This window comes from Pseudopipra pipra, chromosome 18, assembly GCF_036250125.1.
Source record: "Pseudopipra pipra isolate bDixPip1 chromosome 18, bDixPip1.hap1, whole genome shotgun sequence".
Classification (NCBI taxonomy): Eukaryota; Metazoa; Chordata; class Aves; order Passeriformes; family Pipridae; genus Pseudopipra; species Pseudopipra pipra.
Window position 1 is genome coordinate 6,190,150 of NC_087566.1, and position 17,211 is coordinate 6,207,360.

The 17,211-nt window shown below is 41.4% G+C and overlaps 2 protein-coding genes across 7 annotated transcripts in view; both read left to right on the plus strand.

Annotated features, from left to right (window-relative positions):
* Nucleotides 1-17,211, plus strand: part of SUSD2 (sushi domain containing 2) — a 32,254-nt gene that overhangs the window by 14,351 nt on the left and 692 nt on the right. For 3 of the 6 annotated variants that reach the window (XM_064674817.1, XM_064674820.1, XM_064674816.1), the window contains 3 exons: nt 460-642; nt 3,182-3,272; nt 3,921-5,968. In XM_064674817.1, the coding sequence (XP_064530887.1) occupies nt 460-642; nt 3,182-3,272; nt 3,921-3,966 (320 nt within the window). In that variant the 3' untranslated portion in view covers nt 3,967-5,968. The other 3 variants (XR_010435064.1, XM_064674821.1, XM_064674819.1) reach the window with 3 other exon arrangements.
* Nucleotides 6,483-17,211, plus strand: part of KREMEN1 (kringle containing transmembrane protein 1) — a 34,098-nt gene continuing 23,369 nt past the window's right edge. Inside the window, exon 1 of the mRNA XM_064674832.1 lies at nt 6,483-7,643. Within this exon, the coding sequence (XP_064530902.1) occupies nt 7,565-7,643 (79 nt within the window). The 5' untranslated portion in view covers nt 6,483-7,564. The remainder of the gene's footprint in view (nt 7,644-17,211) is intronic.

Here is a 17,211-nt window from a genome sequence, read left to right on the forward strand (position 1 = left end):
GAAGGGACTCACAAGGATCATGGAGTCCAACTCTTAAGTGAATGGCCCATACAGGGCATCACTAATTTTATAGGGCATCTAAGTAGTTCACAATGTTTGAGGAGGCTTTGCTTAACTGTAGGTTCATGCACCTGTAAATACTCTTATCAGGAGGAATTGTCCTTGTACCAGGAAAACTCTGCACTGGAGGAATACTTAGGCAAACACAAAATATATTTCTTTCCATTTCTTCCTACACCGCAGTGTAGAAACTTTATCTTCATTTTCTGTGCATTCACCTGTAGTCCTCGGACTTAAAAATAATAATAATTTTAAAAGTATCAGAAGTATTTTCATTCAGATTGCCTAAAAGTCTTTGTCTTTCCATGAGTAGCCACTAAAATGCCATTTGAATCATTGTAATGGAGATTTGCTAGTCCAAATCAAAAATACTTTCACCAGATATGTCTCTTTTACTAGTGATCTCTTGTGGCTGGCTGGACCATCCAATCAATGGAACAAAGAATGGAACTAACTACCTGCTGGGCTCAACCATCATTTTCCTCTGCAGTCAGGGCTTTGAACTCACCGGGTCAAAGGAAAGAACTTGCCAAGCGTCGGGGGCCTGGTCTGGAGACACACCCAGTTGCATCCAGAAAATAGGTCTGTTGCCTTTTAAATGTTACATGTTGTCATAAAATCATTATCACACATGAGGCAATCTCAGTGCACCATGATGGCTCTTAACAATAAAAACTTCTTTTACTTGGGAAAATGTTGGACATAAGATCTCTGGATTTCCAGAGAGAGTAATATTCTAATCTAAATAACAGGTAATTTATGGTGGGTTTATGGGTTTTGTTGGGGCTTTAAAATTTTTTAATATTTTTAAAAATTATTTAATCTATCTACTCTTTCTAAGGGTTTAGGGCTACAAGCTTCCCTTTCTGTAGGCTTGGCTAGGAACTGGCAGGCATGCTTCTTGAGTGGATGACCTAATATAAATTTCAAAATCACTCTTAGAAAAATAGGAAAGCATAGTACTTAGCTAAAAAATAGGAAATATGGATTATTGGAAACCTCTAGTATCCACATAATTTGAGCTACTTTTCAAGTATAAATGATGGCACAGCCCCCAACCACTTAGTGTCATCTTTCATTCTGTCATCACTAATACAGTTTTAACTTCCTTTGCAACTAACTGGGGCAAACATGTATCCAGTCTGAGCCACCTGAGGGGTGAGTTATGAAGCCACACATTATAAAATGAGCACTTGAAGAGAAACTTTACAGAAAAGGACCTGGGGGCAACTGGCCCTGGGTGGTCCTGGGCAACTGGCCCTGGGTGGTCCTGTTTGAACAGGGGAGTTGGACATCATGACCACCAGAGGTCCCTTCCCATGTCAGCTGTTCCATGATTCTGTGAGTCGAGAGCAGACAGAGCCCACACTTGTTGAATGCTTTCACCCTTTTTTTCTAAAGGGTTATGTTATCTCAAAACATAATGCATCATTCTATGGCAGCAAAACTATTGTAATGATGTAATGTAATGAATGATGTAATAGTATTTAGGATAACTAACAAAATTTTATTATCTTTCTTGTGTTAGTCCCATTAGATTAACAATTAGCCTGGACTTTTGGATTTAGTAGCAGTTAGGCTGTCTCTATGATTTACAGAAAACAACCCAAAATTTTCCTTTTAATCATTCACCACATACACTCCAAACGTCCTCAAGATGGCAATATTTCAAAGCACCAAGGTGATGCAAGGCCAGATGGCACGTTTGAAGCACTTTTAATGCTATGTTAATAGTTCCCAAAAGCACTCATCAAATAACTCATACCAAGAGATTCTCCATCAAGTAGTTCATACCAACAGATTCTCCACTCTGAGCACCTTCCAAAGAAATGTGCAATGTGCACCTCACTTCAGCAATGAATTCCTGTCAGGCTGACACATTTCATCAGCCTCTGCTGGCCTGTACCAATTGCTTGCACGTTTTGAATGCAGCTCTGCACATTTAGTGATATTTGTAAGATGAACCACAGTGAGTTTGGGCAGCAGAGAAATGTGCAAAGGCCAGATCTTAAAAAGCCAGTGGCAAAACACTCTGCCAAGCTGAAAGCTAAGAACATTTTTCCACTGCTGCCATCAACCACATACATGCTGGGTAAGAGCCAATCAGTCTCAATAAGCAAAATGGATGCTGACATTTACATTAGAAAAATGGGGCAGAAAGCCAGCCCTGAATGATCAGAGGGAAGGAGCTGGGAAACATGCAGTGATTAATTGCATTCAGAATGATGGAGATGTGATGCACTTTTATGGATAAGCAAACAAACCCCACAATGCTGTGCAATGGTTTCCTGAAAGATGACAAAGAACAACAAGGTATGAAAGAATTTTATTGATCTGATTGCAACAAAGACCTTCCTTACTATTTGATATTATGAAAACTGGATAGGAAGAGAGACAGAAACAAGAAAATTTAATGCCAGTTATTTTGCAAAGTCCACTTCAGTATTTGAAACTTCAAATACAAATTATGCTGTTGAGCCTGCATATTGCTGCTTTTGAGTTTTGCTTTCTTGAATTAAAATTTCCATGGAAGTCCCCTGCTAATAATTATTTTGCTATGCTTCTAATTACAATCCCACTGCAAGTCTTGCCAGTACCACAGCAACCTCTCTTCACACAGTATCACAGAGGAAGAACAAAGAAACCATCCAAGCACAACCAAAAAGGAGATTCTAGTAAAATCACAAGTAACATCCAGCTAAAAATCAAAATCTTAGCAATATATGGACAAAGGATTGAAAAAAATCCAGTTTCAGGGATTGGCAGTTCTGCATTAATATTGTACATTCACGATGATGATTACATATTAACCACTAGCCACCCTTTCTTTGAGTTACAACAGCTTTACAGCCACCTGTCCCAACAGTCAAATGCAGAAGTTCTGTGAGTTCCTGATTTGTACCAGTTTCAGAGAATCACAGAATAGTTAGGGTTGGAAGGGACCTCTGGAAACCATCTAGTCCAACCCCCATGCCAAGGCAGGCAGTTTGTTCCACAAATAAAAAGAACAGAAAAATTGTATATACAATTTCAAAAATCATCTTGTGACTGCATTCAAACAGATATGAATAAATGTATCAAAGTCTTTCTGGTTTTTTTTTGTCATTGGTCTGTTTTTCAGCTATTGAACAACTAATTCTTCTTGGCTGTGTATTTGGAATAGTTGGTGTTGCAGTCCTGGCACGTCTGACTTTTTTATGTAGAAAGGAGAGGTAAGCCTCAATTAAACTGAAAACACAAATGAACCTCCTAAAGAAATAGCAACTGTTATGACCTCTTCATTAATTTTTCTCATCAACAAAGAAATCAAACATGGTATTTTTCTGCTACTATCTTTTTTGAAAAACACGTCACTGTCCTTGCCAGGATAATGCCTTCAAACTGAAAGAGGGTAGATTTAGATTGGATATTAGGAAGAAATCCTTCCTTGTGAGGGTGATGAGGCCCTGGCACAGGTTACCCAGAGAAGCTGTGGCTGCCCCATCCCTGGAAGTGTTCAAGGCCAGGTTGGATGGGACTTGGAGCAACTTGTTCTAGTGGAAGGTGTCCCTGCCCATGGCAAGGGGTTGGAACTACATGATCTTTAAGGTCCCTTCCAATCCAATCTATGATTCTATGGTAATTTAAATATTTTGAATCTTCAGCACTGTACAACAGGGGAGGGATACTGTTCTTTGGGGTGGTATGCACTGGAATTACACAGAACTGGTACTTTTAAAATTGTTGCAATACGACTATTCAAGAAACCCCAATATTCTTCTCACTTTGTTCTAAGGTAACCTCGTTCTATGGTAACTACTTTTACTCATCTTAAGCCTTTGGTTTGTTTGGGTTTTTTTAACTTTGTTTTTTCTTCCAAGACACAAAGGAAACCAGAAACTTGTTTCAGAAGTTCCAGTAGAATAAGAGACAATGAAATTCCAGCGGAGTTTTTAATGAAATACAGAAAAAGCGCAGCAGAGGCTTAAATCATCCACAGCAACAAATACCGACTTTCCAAACACAAACAATGGTATCATTTTGTACTATATAATTTGATTTCTGCTATCAATATAATGAGTATTGAATTGTATGGGAAATGCTAATCAAATTCCTGACATTACATTATGGCAGGCTGAGCAAAAGACAATGTTTCTGAAAGCATTAGTCTCAAAGTTACAGGCACTAGTTTCTTCTGTCACATCTTTGCCAGCAGAACCAGAGTTCTGACAAAACTGAGAGAGTTCATGATTTCTCTGCGCTTTTCATCTTTTACTGGAGAGCTGGTAAAATGGAAAGAATAAGAGCCTGCTATCTTAGCAATTGTCAGGGAAACATTTGCCTTCTCTGGGGCCATGTAAGGCTTAGAGAGATGTGAAAGTGGATGCACAGACAGATGGACTACTGGCAGGTCGGGTTGAATTTACAGATTTTTGGGGTTCTTTTTAGCAGAGAGGGAGAGATACTGACAGTATTTAAATATAGCATTCTTATATTTTGACAAGTTTCTGAACACAGACTCAAAGTGAACTTTTTGTTTCAGTTCTCACCTAATTTTAAAAGGATCCAATTGGAAGGGAGAGAAGGGAAGTACTCGGAAAATTATGTTTTCTTCCACATTAGTGTAGAATGACTTTTTAAAAATCCATCTTTATTCAACTCTCAAATTAGAGTCCATCTTCAAAACAAAAAGTCTGTTAGCTGCACTGGAAATGTTTTGCAAAACTTGCAGTGCTTTCCTTGAACAACCACAACATGAGCACTGTTTGTATCTAGATGTATTTTCCTGTGTTTCATTATCTTCATTAAAAAGTGATTTCTGAATTACTGCCTTGTACAGAATCCTTTCAGGAAAAAAACCCTTTGCTTTTATCTACAACCCAAAGGGTTTCTGAAGTAATTTCTATATTGTTCAGCTCTTTTCAATGTAAGAATTGCTAACATTTGCAGGTTGTTTTGTCTGTTTTTTTAAGGTCTTTAACTTATTGACTACTGGAAAATCGTGGTGGTTTCAAAAAGCAAGGACAAACTATACCTGTACCAAAATTATCCTGTACCAAATGTACAGGAAAACTAAATTAATTAATACTATAGATTTTACATTATAATGGGCACAAGACAAATTGAAAGAAATGCCTCAGACTATGTGTTATGAAATATAAAATTATTTATTCATTACTTATTAGCTGCCATTGCTGTTGCCATTGTTGTTTGTATACAGAGACCATAAACCACAAAAAGAAAATTACAAAATGAGAATGAGTGACCTTGAATACAGTGTTGAAATACAAATAGAAAGAAAAAATCTTGTAAAAAAAAAAAGAACTTTGAAAGAAATCTGGGGGATTATCACTGGCAATGAACTTGTTCTCCAGGGCCAGTGTGCTACAGTTACAAAAACCAGTGCAACTGATGTATACACACATATCGATTGTGTGTGCAACTGATTGGTGGAGAAAGAGGGCAGCATAGTGAATGAAAGTGGGTTGGCTTAGGAATGCTGGAAGACTGAAATGGCTTTTGGAGATATGGTTGATTTTGTGAGCTTTGTTAGCAATACACTGTTATAAATTTGTAAGCCTTCTCTGTTCCAGTGTCCTTAAGGAACAGAATGCCAAATAAAATGGAATTGAAATTGAGTGAATGGGAGCACAATGGGATCCCAGTCCTTGGAGAGAAGACTGTATGTGTGAGGAGGAACTAAATATTTCTGCATTTATCATTAAAAAGGAAAAAAAAAAACCATAGCACCAAGGTAACAGAACACTGCTATGGTTTTTCAATATTTCATCAGCTTAAAAAAATTACATTCAATAGGAATTCAGCTCAAAATTATTGAATATTAAAAATTTAACTAATATTTAGATTTAAATTTTTGTGTAAAGCCATGCTATTATATGGAATCTTTTTTCTTCTCAATGTTTTTCTTTTTTTTTTTTAAAAAAAAGGAATGTTTTTCTTCTCAAAATCAACCCTACAGCTTTATGTGATGGGAGGTTTCTGCATGCTAAAAGTGAAATATATCCATACTATGTATTGATACAACAGTTAAGGCCTACAAACCGTATTATTGCTTCCCCTCTCAGAGTAGAAAATTGCTCTCTCCCTTTATGGTTAATTGAAGGTGCCACTTCATTACACAGCAATGATGTACAGGTGCTACAAGAATAACAACGTTTGCCCTCCTTCCTGACAAAGCAACTTTGCTGTTAGTGTGGTTTCTTTTCTGTTGGTTGCTTTTCAGCAAAGCTGTACTGCCATTGCTAAGATGTCTCACAGGTCAGGTAATAAGACTTTGGATATGTTTAGACAATAGCTTGACATCACCACCTTTGTTTTGTCCTTTGTTGTCTGCACGTAGATGAGACAAAACTCTGATAACCCAAACCCTATCTTTCTGCATGTGCCTTCACTGTTGTCACAAAGCAACGCTGCTCCTCTTCTTTCGGTTCAGGGGTCTCTCAGCTTCTATGTTCCTGTTTGTCGCTCTGGATGTTCCACTGTAGGCGTGGGTGTCTGCTCGGGGTTCGCGTGTCCGAAGGTTTGGATGTGTGCGCGTGTGTGTCCTTGTGCCCCTGTCGGCCCGCAGATGTCTCGCGTCTCTGTCCGTGTGCCAGGCGGTGAGCGGCCTCTCCCCGTGCCCGCCCGGCGGCAGCTCTGCCCCCCGGAGCCGAGGGGGGTTTGCAGCCGGGCCGCGTCCGTCCAGCGCGCTGCGGGCACGGCTCCGCCGCCCGGTCACCTCTGCCGGGCCGGAGGTGCCGGTTCAGGTTTAGAGCGACGCCCCGGACAGCAGCGGGCGCGGACACCTGAGCGGAGCCGCCCGTGTCCGCGTCCCTCAGAAAGGCTGCCGTGAGCGGGAGCCGCAAGGGAATAGCACGAAGTTTGCAGCGTCCTCTTCCTGTGTCGTGTCCGTCCGTGCCCCGCGGCTCCCGGAGATGAGAGCGAGGCAGCGGCGGAGCGCTCTGCTCCGGCAGCCCCTGAGGGACCCCCGCCGGCCTGAGGGCGGGCGCGGGGCCGGGGCGGCGGCTGAGGGCGCTAGGCCGCGGCTGCCCGGGCTCCTCGGCGGCCGCAGCGGGACACGGGGTGCGAGAGGGCAGAGGGGAGTGACGAGAGCGAGGCGTGGGTCGCTGCTGGGCTGGAGCACTGTGCGTGTGTGGCGGGGGGTCGCCGGGGCCCTGCCTCGCTAACGGCGGGGCAGCCCGGCCTGCGGGGGGAACCCCGCGGAGCCCCTTGGCTGCCCCGGGGCGAACGCCGACAGCCCGGACCTGTCGGTGTCAGGAGTGGAAGCGGCAGTTCTGCGGTCCCGCGCTGCAGCAGGTTGGGATGTCGGTCTCTATCCTTTCCTGTCACATGGCTGGTAATAGGATCCCTCATCTGCCACTCGGCACCTCGCCGGGGCGCACTTACAGGACACATGCTGTAGGGCCTCCGCTTCCCGCACTTTGCGCTCTTCCCGGCCGCCTGCCACCCCCGGAGCGCTGGGGCTGCGTCCTGCGGGCGCCGCGCGGCCCGGCGGCCGCTGCCCATGGAGCCTCCCGCCCTCGCCGCCGTCCTGGCCTTCTCGGGGCTGGCGCTGAGCTGCTGCCGCGAGCCCCTGCAGTCCGGTGAGTGACGCTTCGCGGGGAGCCGGGAGGGGGGCGCGCTGGGGGCTGCCCCCGGTCGCCTCGCAGGGCCGGGCGGAGGGGGAGCGGGGCAGCCTCGCCCCGAGCTCCGCACGCTCGCGGCTGGCGCGCAGCCTCCCGCGGAAGGGCTCTGCCGCCCGGCAGCGCCTCTTCGAGGTCGCGACGACGTCCTTTCCTGCCCGCCCGGTGGTCCCGGGCTCGAGGCGGCTCGTGCAAACACGCAGGGAGTGTTTTTGTGTGGAGTTTGCGGGTGTTTGAGGCGCTCTCTGTGCTTGCTGAGCTGGGAGCTCGGAAACTGTATGGAAGCATGAGGTGAGAGAAAGAGGAGCAGCACATCTCTCTATGAAAGTGGTCTGATAGGTAGATCTGTGGAATGGAGGCATTTGCAGGGAGAGGAGAGTGTGACTCAGTGTGTGTCAGTGGGAAATGAAAAAACCGGTGGCAGCAGGGCATAATCGGGGCTGCAGAGCCAGAGCTTGGAGGGTGGCTGTCTCGCCTGCCTGCGGTGTGCTGTCCCAGCTCCCCGGCAAGCATGGACTTCTCTGACCATTTAGGTTCTCGTTCAGCCAGGGAGTCTGGGAAGCCTGAAACTTCACTACCCGTTAGTGTGATTTTTCACTTAAAATTTCTCTACGCGCTTTTGTCCTCATTTCATTTGTTTTAGTGACTTCAAGTACCACGGTTCTCCTCTGGTAAACAGTGGTCATTCTTTGCAAGATCTGAAGTGGCAGATGATCACGGTGTCACAGCCATCAGATGCGTGTCCACTCTGGATACATTTCGTGTATTCTAATTGCTGATCCTTCTTAGTATGTAGAACTTGCTCCAGTTCTTCTTGCCATGAACACATACTTGCTTATCAAGTTTTTGTAGATGCACTTTATCAGATTTGGAAAATACTTACATAGACTTTTTTGGGGAATAAAAAGCCTTCTACCAGGAAGAGAACTCTTCTGAGTTTACCTTTACCTTCTCGTAAACTCAGAAGTTACCTGAAGTGAGTAAAACATAAAAGTATTCTTAGATAACCGTTTATAGAGCTGCCTAGACTGGGACATATCTAGACCATGTCAAACAGTCTGTTCCCAGTACCATTAGGATATGTTTGATGCACACAGTACATACTCCCTTCCATTGCTTAAGTTGAAGAATGTTTGCTTGTAAGGTTTCTGTGCAGAACTGTGGACAGAACACTCCATGTGTGACCATGTTCCTCACAGCAGGCTGCATGACAGCAAGTGGAGGATATATCCCAGTGTGAATGTTTGGTCACAAAGGGGGACAGAGATGCCTGAGCACAAGCAGCTGGGGCAGGGGAGGAGGGAAGAATATATAATGCCTCTGAATGAAGGTGTAGCAAGGGAGAATGGATCTAGAAACCACTGCCATCTATGTGTTTTCTGCTAAAGAACCTGAAAACAATGCAAATCTGCATTTCAGCAACAACCTGTAATTTGTATGGCACGTACAAAATCTGCAGAGTTCTTAATCTGTGCAAACTACATCAGGATCTTCTTGACCCTTAATCCCACAGAACTGAAATGGGATCAGCTGTGTCAGGTTGCACCTGAAGCTAGCAGAATGCTGAAATTACTATTGCTTTTGTAAGGCAGTTTGTCATATGGTGTGTTTTTAATACCTATTCCTTTTTTTTAAAATGCATGTCTTAATAAGTTTATTGTAAAGTGCAGTCGAAATACTGACTGTGCCACCATCATTTGCTAAGAGGAAAGAAACTTTTGGAATTGCTTTATGTAAAATTACTCCAACTGTCAGAAATTAGAGTGGGTTAACAATTGTTTTTGCACATAGTACTGCGCTACTTTTCACAGACTGTTTTTGCTTTGCTGTGTGATGTCTAAGTTTCTCTTAATTCAAACACCTGACATTTCTGCATTCAGACACTGACATTTGTTCATTCAAACTTCAGCCATACCACATCTTTTGAGTGAATCAGAAATGAGAGGTGAGTGAATAGATTGCCTGACATTAAAGGACTGAATTTGGTGAGTTTTCAGTTACAAGGACAAAGAGATGGAAATGCCTTTGGCAGTTGTTAGTTTTGGTGAACAAATGTTATATCGCCAGTGCAATAAGTTATAATTTCTAGTTTTTGTATTTATAGCATGCATTTAATTTTCCTATCAGGAATGTATTATCAATCTCTTTTTCTTTTTTCTGTTTTCTTTCCATTTTGCAATACTTGGTTACCATGTCTTTGGTTTTCTTCCTAGCTGAGTCTTTCCTTTGAGCTGTTATTTCAGCCTTCTCTAACAAACCTTGTCTCTTGTCACCTTATTCTGCCCATGTCTTGCTGATCCAGAGAAGAAGTTCTAGTTGATATGCCATGAGCAAGTGTCATGGAAATACTCAAAAAAGCAATTCTTTTGTTTCTTCTTGTTTCTAACCAGGCAGATAGAAGATGAAATAGTCAGACACTTGAGCATATCATGCTTGTACATGCATAGAGCATAACTCAAAATCCAGAGCTATGTGAATGGATTTAAGCAGGATGGAGCCAAAGAAGTGGGAGGGAGGCAGGGATTACATGCTGCCAGCTGCAAAATTTTCATTCTTTGTCATATCACACCGTAAAGGTTGTACAACTGACCACTCTCTCCATCCACACAGTGGCTGTGGCCCATCCTGATAAAATTACCAAGGGGATTCAATCTGCCACACTTAACAATGGAACAACAGTTTTAAATCTTCACAAAGAAAGAAAACAAACGGGTGTATTAAGGAACAGAAATTCTTATGGGGCCACATCATGCATTCTTACTTCCAATGATAAAGAATTACAAGACAGGCAAGTGTGTTTGCATCTTGTGGCTGAGGACCAGCCAGCAGCTGCAAAGCTCTAGCTAATATAGCATGTTTGTGTTGTGCAAACAGAAAGAAAAGATGTACAAAATGCATACTTTGAAGCATTTAGAAATAATGGTGACTGCCTCTCGTGCGCATATCCGAACTTGCCTGCTTCCAACATATTACAGAAAGGGTCTGGCCAGTCAGATAGTGTTTAATGTTATTAAAAAAAAAAAAAAAGATTAGATTGAAGATTAGTAATCAAAGTTTCACAAGGATAGCAAATTCATGTATATAAGAGCTCACACACTGCCGGGGAACACAAGTATGGAGCTTCACATGTCTCTACATTTCCAGGAATGTACATTCTTACAAGGCAGACTTAAGTCAAGGTTTGGTCAAATGTCAGGTGGCATAATTCAAATATTCACTGTGGCTACTCTCTGTCTTGGACCAACACTAAATAAGTCTCTCATTCTGACCAGCAAAAATTATTGCATTTGAGGACTTTCAACAATTGTATGTCAGCATGTGTGAATATGTAGAATGAGCAAGATACGATTTTTAAAATACCTGTGGAGTGTCCCTACATTGTAAAGGAGAAATGATCAGCTAACCAAGTGCCCTCATAGCATCACATCAGAATTTAACTGTCTGATTTACCAAATGGGGAGTTGTCCAAATTGTTTTCTAGCAATTTTGAAAATAACAATTTTAAACAAAGACAATTCTTTCCTGAGGTTTTTTCTTTAGCTTATACCAACTGTTGTGTTTTGGGTTTTTTTTAATGTTACAGTATAGGTACACAAGTCTGATGGTTTCAGTGAGGGCTTGTGTTATATTAGTATAAATTGGAATAGAAAAGTATTGAAATGTAAAAATACTACACTATTTTTTCACTTGGGTAGGTCTAAACCTGCCTTATACTTCCCAAAAGCGTTTATTTTGCATCATAGCATAATATGGAATATTTTTTCCCCTGACCAATCATATGATAGTATGCAAATGAACTTTTGGTTCAATCGATAAAACTGCATCTTCAAAGAAAACCATTGCAATGCTAAAAATATTTTTAATAATGACCACAGAAGCCATATTTGCGTCTTTCATCTCCTGAAGCTTCTTCTGGTTTTAATCAGTGTTCCCACATGAAGAACTGTGGCAACCTATGATAATAGAATCCCTATTTGCATCTCCAGGGAAACAAAAATGTTCTCATCTGAAGAAGGTAGTGTGGTGTTCTGCCCCTTCCATCCATGGGCCCCTGCCTCTGTTACTGCCGGGGTATCTTGGCATCAGTTAAGTGGTTTCTGTCCTTTCCTCTGTGCGTTACTTTCTCATTGAAGTGTTTCTGCTGTCTAATTATACCCTTTCAATCAAATTAGAGACTGCAGCATCTGGTTAGTGCCTGTAACTGTTGCCATCTGCACCTAGATACAGTGCTTTCATTTAAGGAGGAGTGCTCAAATTGCAGTCTCCAGCAAGAACTAGAAGAACAGTTTAGGTTGAATGGGAATGACTTAAAACTACTCTCACAACACTGTGCAACCACATGCATCAAGCAGCTGACACCGAGTCATTATTGGACTTGGCACATTTGGTTTCATATCCTTATATTGTGCTTAAGCATTTTTCTGACTGTTCTAAAAGGCTGTAAGAAAAATGAGAGAGAACCGAGCAGGCAGTTAGTTACAGCATGTAAATTCAATGAACCTTTACTTTTTGGTCCAACCTTGCAGAGCATTTAATGTTCTGGCTATCACAGCACTCTAATGAAACCCAAGATTTAAATAGCAGCCACTTTCATTTATCTTTCATTACTCTGCAGATTTTTAAAAGAAAACCTTGCTTTTGGACAGTAGCTGGTAGGATAATTTCTGGCTTGGGCAGACTAGTTTCTGGTTGATAATTGTCAATCTGTCTGGCCACTAGTCAGCACTCCATGTAGCTTCCAGAATGTAAAGCAAACAAACAAAGCAAGTGTAGGTGGTTTTTTTTTTCTCTCCAGTGGAATAGGAACAAGTTTGTCATTCTGAGTGTTCAGTCTCAAAAGCTACGTTCAGGCCTCAAACTTACAAAGTACTCTAAGAAATCATTTAAACCATCCTGGAATCTCCATCTCTTCAGTCTGCAATTTGTAATGTCACTAAATATATGTCTTTGAGAATGCAGACTTTGAAGAATGCTTAGAAGATTTGTAAGTTTTCCCACTTGTCAGCCACAAAAGGAGGAGTGTTTGAGAAGTAGATAGCTGTTTGCTTTGCGTTTCATCTCATTTGCACAGATAAAATGTTTGTATTATTTCTGTCTGTGATAATGTGGCACAAAATGAGAATTTCCCAGGTAACTGGGCCTCTTGCCATTAAGGACTTCAGAGATTAAAGCCAATATTTGGAAGTCCATCGTAGGAAATCACTGGAAGCCAATGCAGACTCTGAAATGTCAGTGATTTATCATCAGTGCCTCATTCAGTAGAAAAGTCTGCACTACCTTAATTTTTCAAACGATTCTAAAGTGGCGCCCATGTGGAGTGCAGGCAGCCATACAGTCCCAAAGTAACAAAGGCAAATGATCATTGTAAGGTCCTTACATTGAAGAAGAAACCGACACAGATGGAAAAAATTTCTACGACAGCTGCTGTTTGATCTTCCAAATGTTGATCTGGCTCTAATAAAACTAATTGTGAACCTGTATCCCACACCGAGCATTCACTCATAGTGGACAATATCCCTAGTCTTGATTTCTGCTTTTTCTTTCTAGCAGTTGCTACTTAATACATACTTACCTAATCTCAGCATTCATTTAAAAAAATTACTTTTCTATCAACCATGGCACCTGATATGTTGAAAACAAAACAGCCCTGACAACAAACTTCTGTCCAGGTTTTCTTACCAAGGCTCATTATCCTGAACAGCACCTGTTTGAACCTTCCAGTTTTTCATGACTAGAACCACTGCAAAGGTTCTCTGATTAATCTCTGATTAATTCTGTTTACAGACATTCTCATGAAACAGTAGAAACAGCAGGGTCATTAGGCAGTTAATAGAGTGAAATCATCACAGACACTGATTCTAATCACAGATTTGACATAAGCCTCTACTTCAGACTATGTCTGAAACACAGCTGAGTAAGATCTTAGAAATATGAGGAGATCGGGCACTTCAAGATTTGAGTGGTCACAGCTTTCTCTGTGTCTTGTCTGAAACACTGGGGTTTAATATAGATTTATGGCTGACAGGATAGTTTGAGCCTTGGGTGTGTGAACAGAAACCATGTGGCAAATCTATCAAGAACAGTGGCACTGACGCCTTCTAGGAAGCTGTGAGCTTTAGTGTCCACCAAGTGTCTGTTCTTCCACTGGGAGAGGACTTGGATACAGTGCAAGTTCTGTCATAGTTTATCATAGTCTTGGAAAACTTTAAGGAATAAGGCTTGCCAAAATTTATGGAACTTGAGTCACAGTTCTGACGTTGGGTTCCAAGTGAAGGGCTTCATAGCCTAAAGTATTGTGGACATATCAGTCAACATAAGGCAGCTGGATCCAGTGGGTGCCACAACAGTAGAGAGGTGGTTGTTGCTGCTTGGTTTACTCTTTCCCCCCTCCCTTCTTCATAATCTACCAAAGAGAAACCAGGTAATTTGAGGAAGCCCAAGAGTTTTACCAATAGTGCTCAGTCCAGTCTTTTCTGACTGTTTAATTCAGATGACCTCTTCTGACTTAGTTTTGTGCAGACAGATCTGACTGACCTTTTTTAAGCTCATCTTTTCACGGAACTATTGCACCAGTGGTGCAAGATGAAAAGTAGGGTGGAACCTTTCTAACCTCCTGTTCTCCAGAATTTCATAGGACTTTTTAAAGTGGTGCCCATGGATTTGAAATAGAGAGGACAGTGGTCTGTCTGAAGGTGAAACATTTACTTTGCACCTTCAACACACTGGGAATATTAATTTCATGGTGAGATTGCTAAGGTAGTGTCTTGGCTGTCATGCAGCAAAATAAGATGAAATCACTGCATGTGACAAATAGAAGAATTCAGCTGTTTACTGCCAAGATACTGAATATGCTGAGATCTGTAACTATGCTACTAGGAATTTTATAGGAAACTGTACAAAATGTATCTCAGATGATCTCAAAGCTGCCTGTTCAAGGTAAAAGAAGGTAGGATTGTGTCCTGGTTTCAGCTGGTAGAGAGTTAATTTCCTTCTTAGTAGCTGTTACAGTCCTGTGTTTTGTATTGAATATGAAAATAATGTTGATAACAATGTTTTAGTTGTTGCCAAGTTGTGCTTACTCTGAATCAAGGACTTTTTAGTTTCCCATGCTCAGCAAGTGAGCAGGTGCACAAAAAGCCAGGAGGGAGCATAGAAAGGACAACTGACCTGATTTTTTAAGTGCCAATATTTATTTGAAAAGATTGAACTCCAGTGCTCTGGCAAAATCATTATTAATCCTTAACAAAAGGAACATTTCCTAGCAAATTCCCTGGTACACAAAAGTTATGTACTTCATTTGGTAACAGCTACTAAATTCCATAACTAAAAGTTTTCATTTCAGTGTTTTGGGGATAATCAATGATTTTGCATGGTATGTCACTGCCTCCCCATTCCACATCTAGATGGTAACTGAGCCAGGGGAGCTTCACTACAGCTCAGCTGGCACATTTTTCCCAAATCTCTTGATACTGCAAAAGAACACAGGAGGCATTGATACAGCTACCTGTTGTCCTGGGAACAAAAAGCTACAGCTAAGAGGAATGAAGAGAGATCTGACTCTTCCTTTTGTTCCTGGTGCAATGAAGTTTGAAGAAAATCAGTTAAAAAAAGCTGACATGAAAATGTAAGTCAGTCGCTACTGCGAGTTAAAGCATGGGCCAGTCCTAGCAGATCCTAAAATGGACTGATGTCAACTTCAGTTTAGTTTGTGTGCCAGATCTCATTCAGGTATTGTAACATTCCTTGCATTTCTGAGTAGATGTTAGTATATATTGCTTCTCATTTAGAAGTGAGAAGAAAAAAAAAAAAGGAATAGTACAAAGCTGACGTAGACATCTTTTCTGGATGTGTTTATCACTTCTCTCAACTGCTTCTTTATTCTGTACATTATTTTGTTGATCTAGTTTGATTATGTTTTCCTCTCTTTTCTGCTAAATTCATCAGCTTATATTTTTCAGATATAACATACAAAAGCTTTTATATTAACTGCCGAACAAGAGAGGTATTGAAGAAAGTTGCAACACTGGTGACTTTACAGTGGGTTTTTTCATATGTTTACACAAATACCTGTGGTGGCTTGAATACTGGAAACTCAGATTTGCATTTTCAAGTAAATGTATGCAGCCCACCTGCATGACTGAGGCAGTCAGGTAAATTACAGTAAGGAGGAGTATTGACCTGAAGCTTGTTTTTGTTAAATTATATAGCTTTCTGTCCAAAGATGATAGCAGATGCATTAATGGCTGTGCAGACACCTCTTCTGTGTGCCTTCAGCAACAAAATTTCATTTAATTGAAATCCTAACTTGCCTAGGCATGAAAATGCACAGTGAAGGCACAAAAACATCGTCTTTCATCTGCTGTGTAATAGAACTGTGAAATAATTATTATAATTGCACCATTCTGATATCTGTGGGCCCAGACTAAACTAATTTCAAAGGCATGGTTTTAATAATACATTTTTCCATCTCCCACAGTATTTCTAAATAAAAAAAAAGGTGAACTGTTAATATCAGTATTAAGCTGTGGGTTGGTTTTTTCCCTCTTCCAACTGCAGCCACACAGGTCTTTCTAACCTTGTTTTTTAAGTTCTTCTCATGAAGGACATCTGAGATCAGCACATACTTCACTTCAGAGCATTCTCCCGTTCCCTCAGGGCAGTAGAACGTCTCTGCAGCTGTAATATGGTTTCTACAGAGAATACTATCAGATCAAACAGGAGGTTTCACAGCCTGCAGTTGGTAGGAAGTATTTGTGACTTTCCCCACTAAAGCTATTCTGTACAAAGAAATGTTTACAGCAGTGTAACACAGTAGTTTTAATTCTGTCATGGACTGTTATATTTTAATCCTATTCTGAAATAAATGCAAGGATGACAAATGTTAGCAAGTATTAGTTACAGACAGGATGGACTTACTTACGGTACATTAATTATAACAATTATTTCTGGAAGATGATCACAGAGTCACAGAACGGTTGAGGTTGGAAGTGACCTCTGGAGGTCATCTCATCCAGCTGCTCTGCTCAAGCACAGTCACCTAAAGCAGGTTGTCCAGGACCAGGTACAGGTGGCTTTTGAGTATTCCCAAGGATGGAGATTCTACAGCCTCTCTGGGTAACTTGTTCCCGTGCTCATCACCCTCACAGTGCATAATGTAATCAAAAATGTTTTGCAATTTTGGCAAAAGGTAAAATTGTTCATGCATATGAATATTTATTTGATCAGAAGATGTCTAGTGGAAGGTGTCCATGGCAGGGTGGGTTGGAACTAGATGACCTTTAAGGTCCCTTTCAACCCAAACTATTCTGTGATTCTGTGATTAGCAAGACAGCAAAGCCAGGCAGCATGAGATGTGTAGTTCAGCTGAGAAATGGGTAGTGTATTTAGTGGCTAAAGAAATCATTCTCTGCTTTGGTTTCTAACTTGCTGAGTACTAGGAAGCCAGGAAAACAAACATAAGTGGGAGAAAATATGAGCAAGGCAGAAGAATACTGACCCATAATTTTTAATCTGGAAGCATAAATGCTCT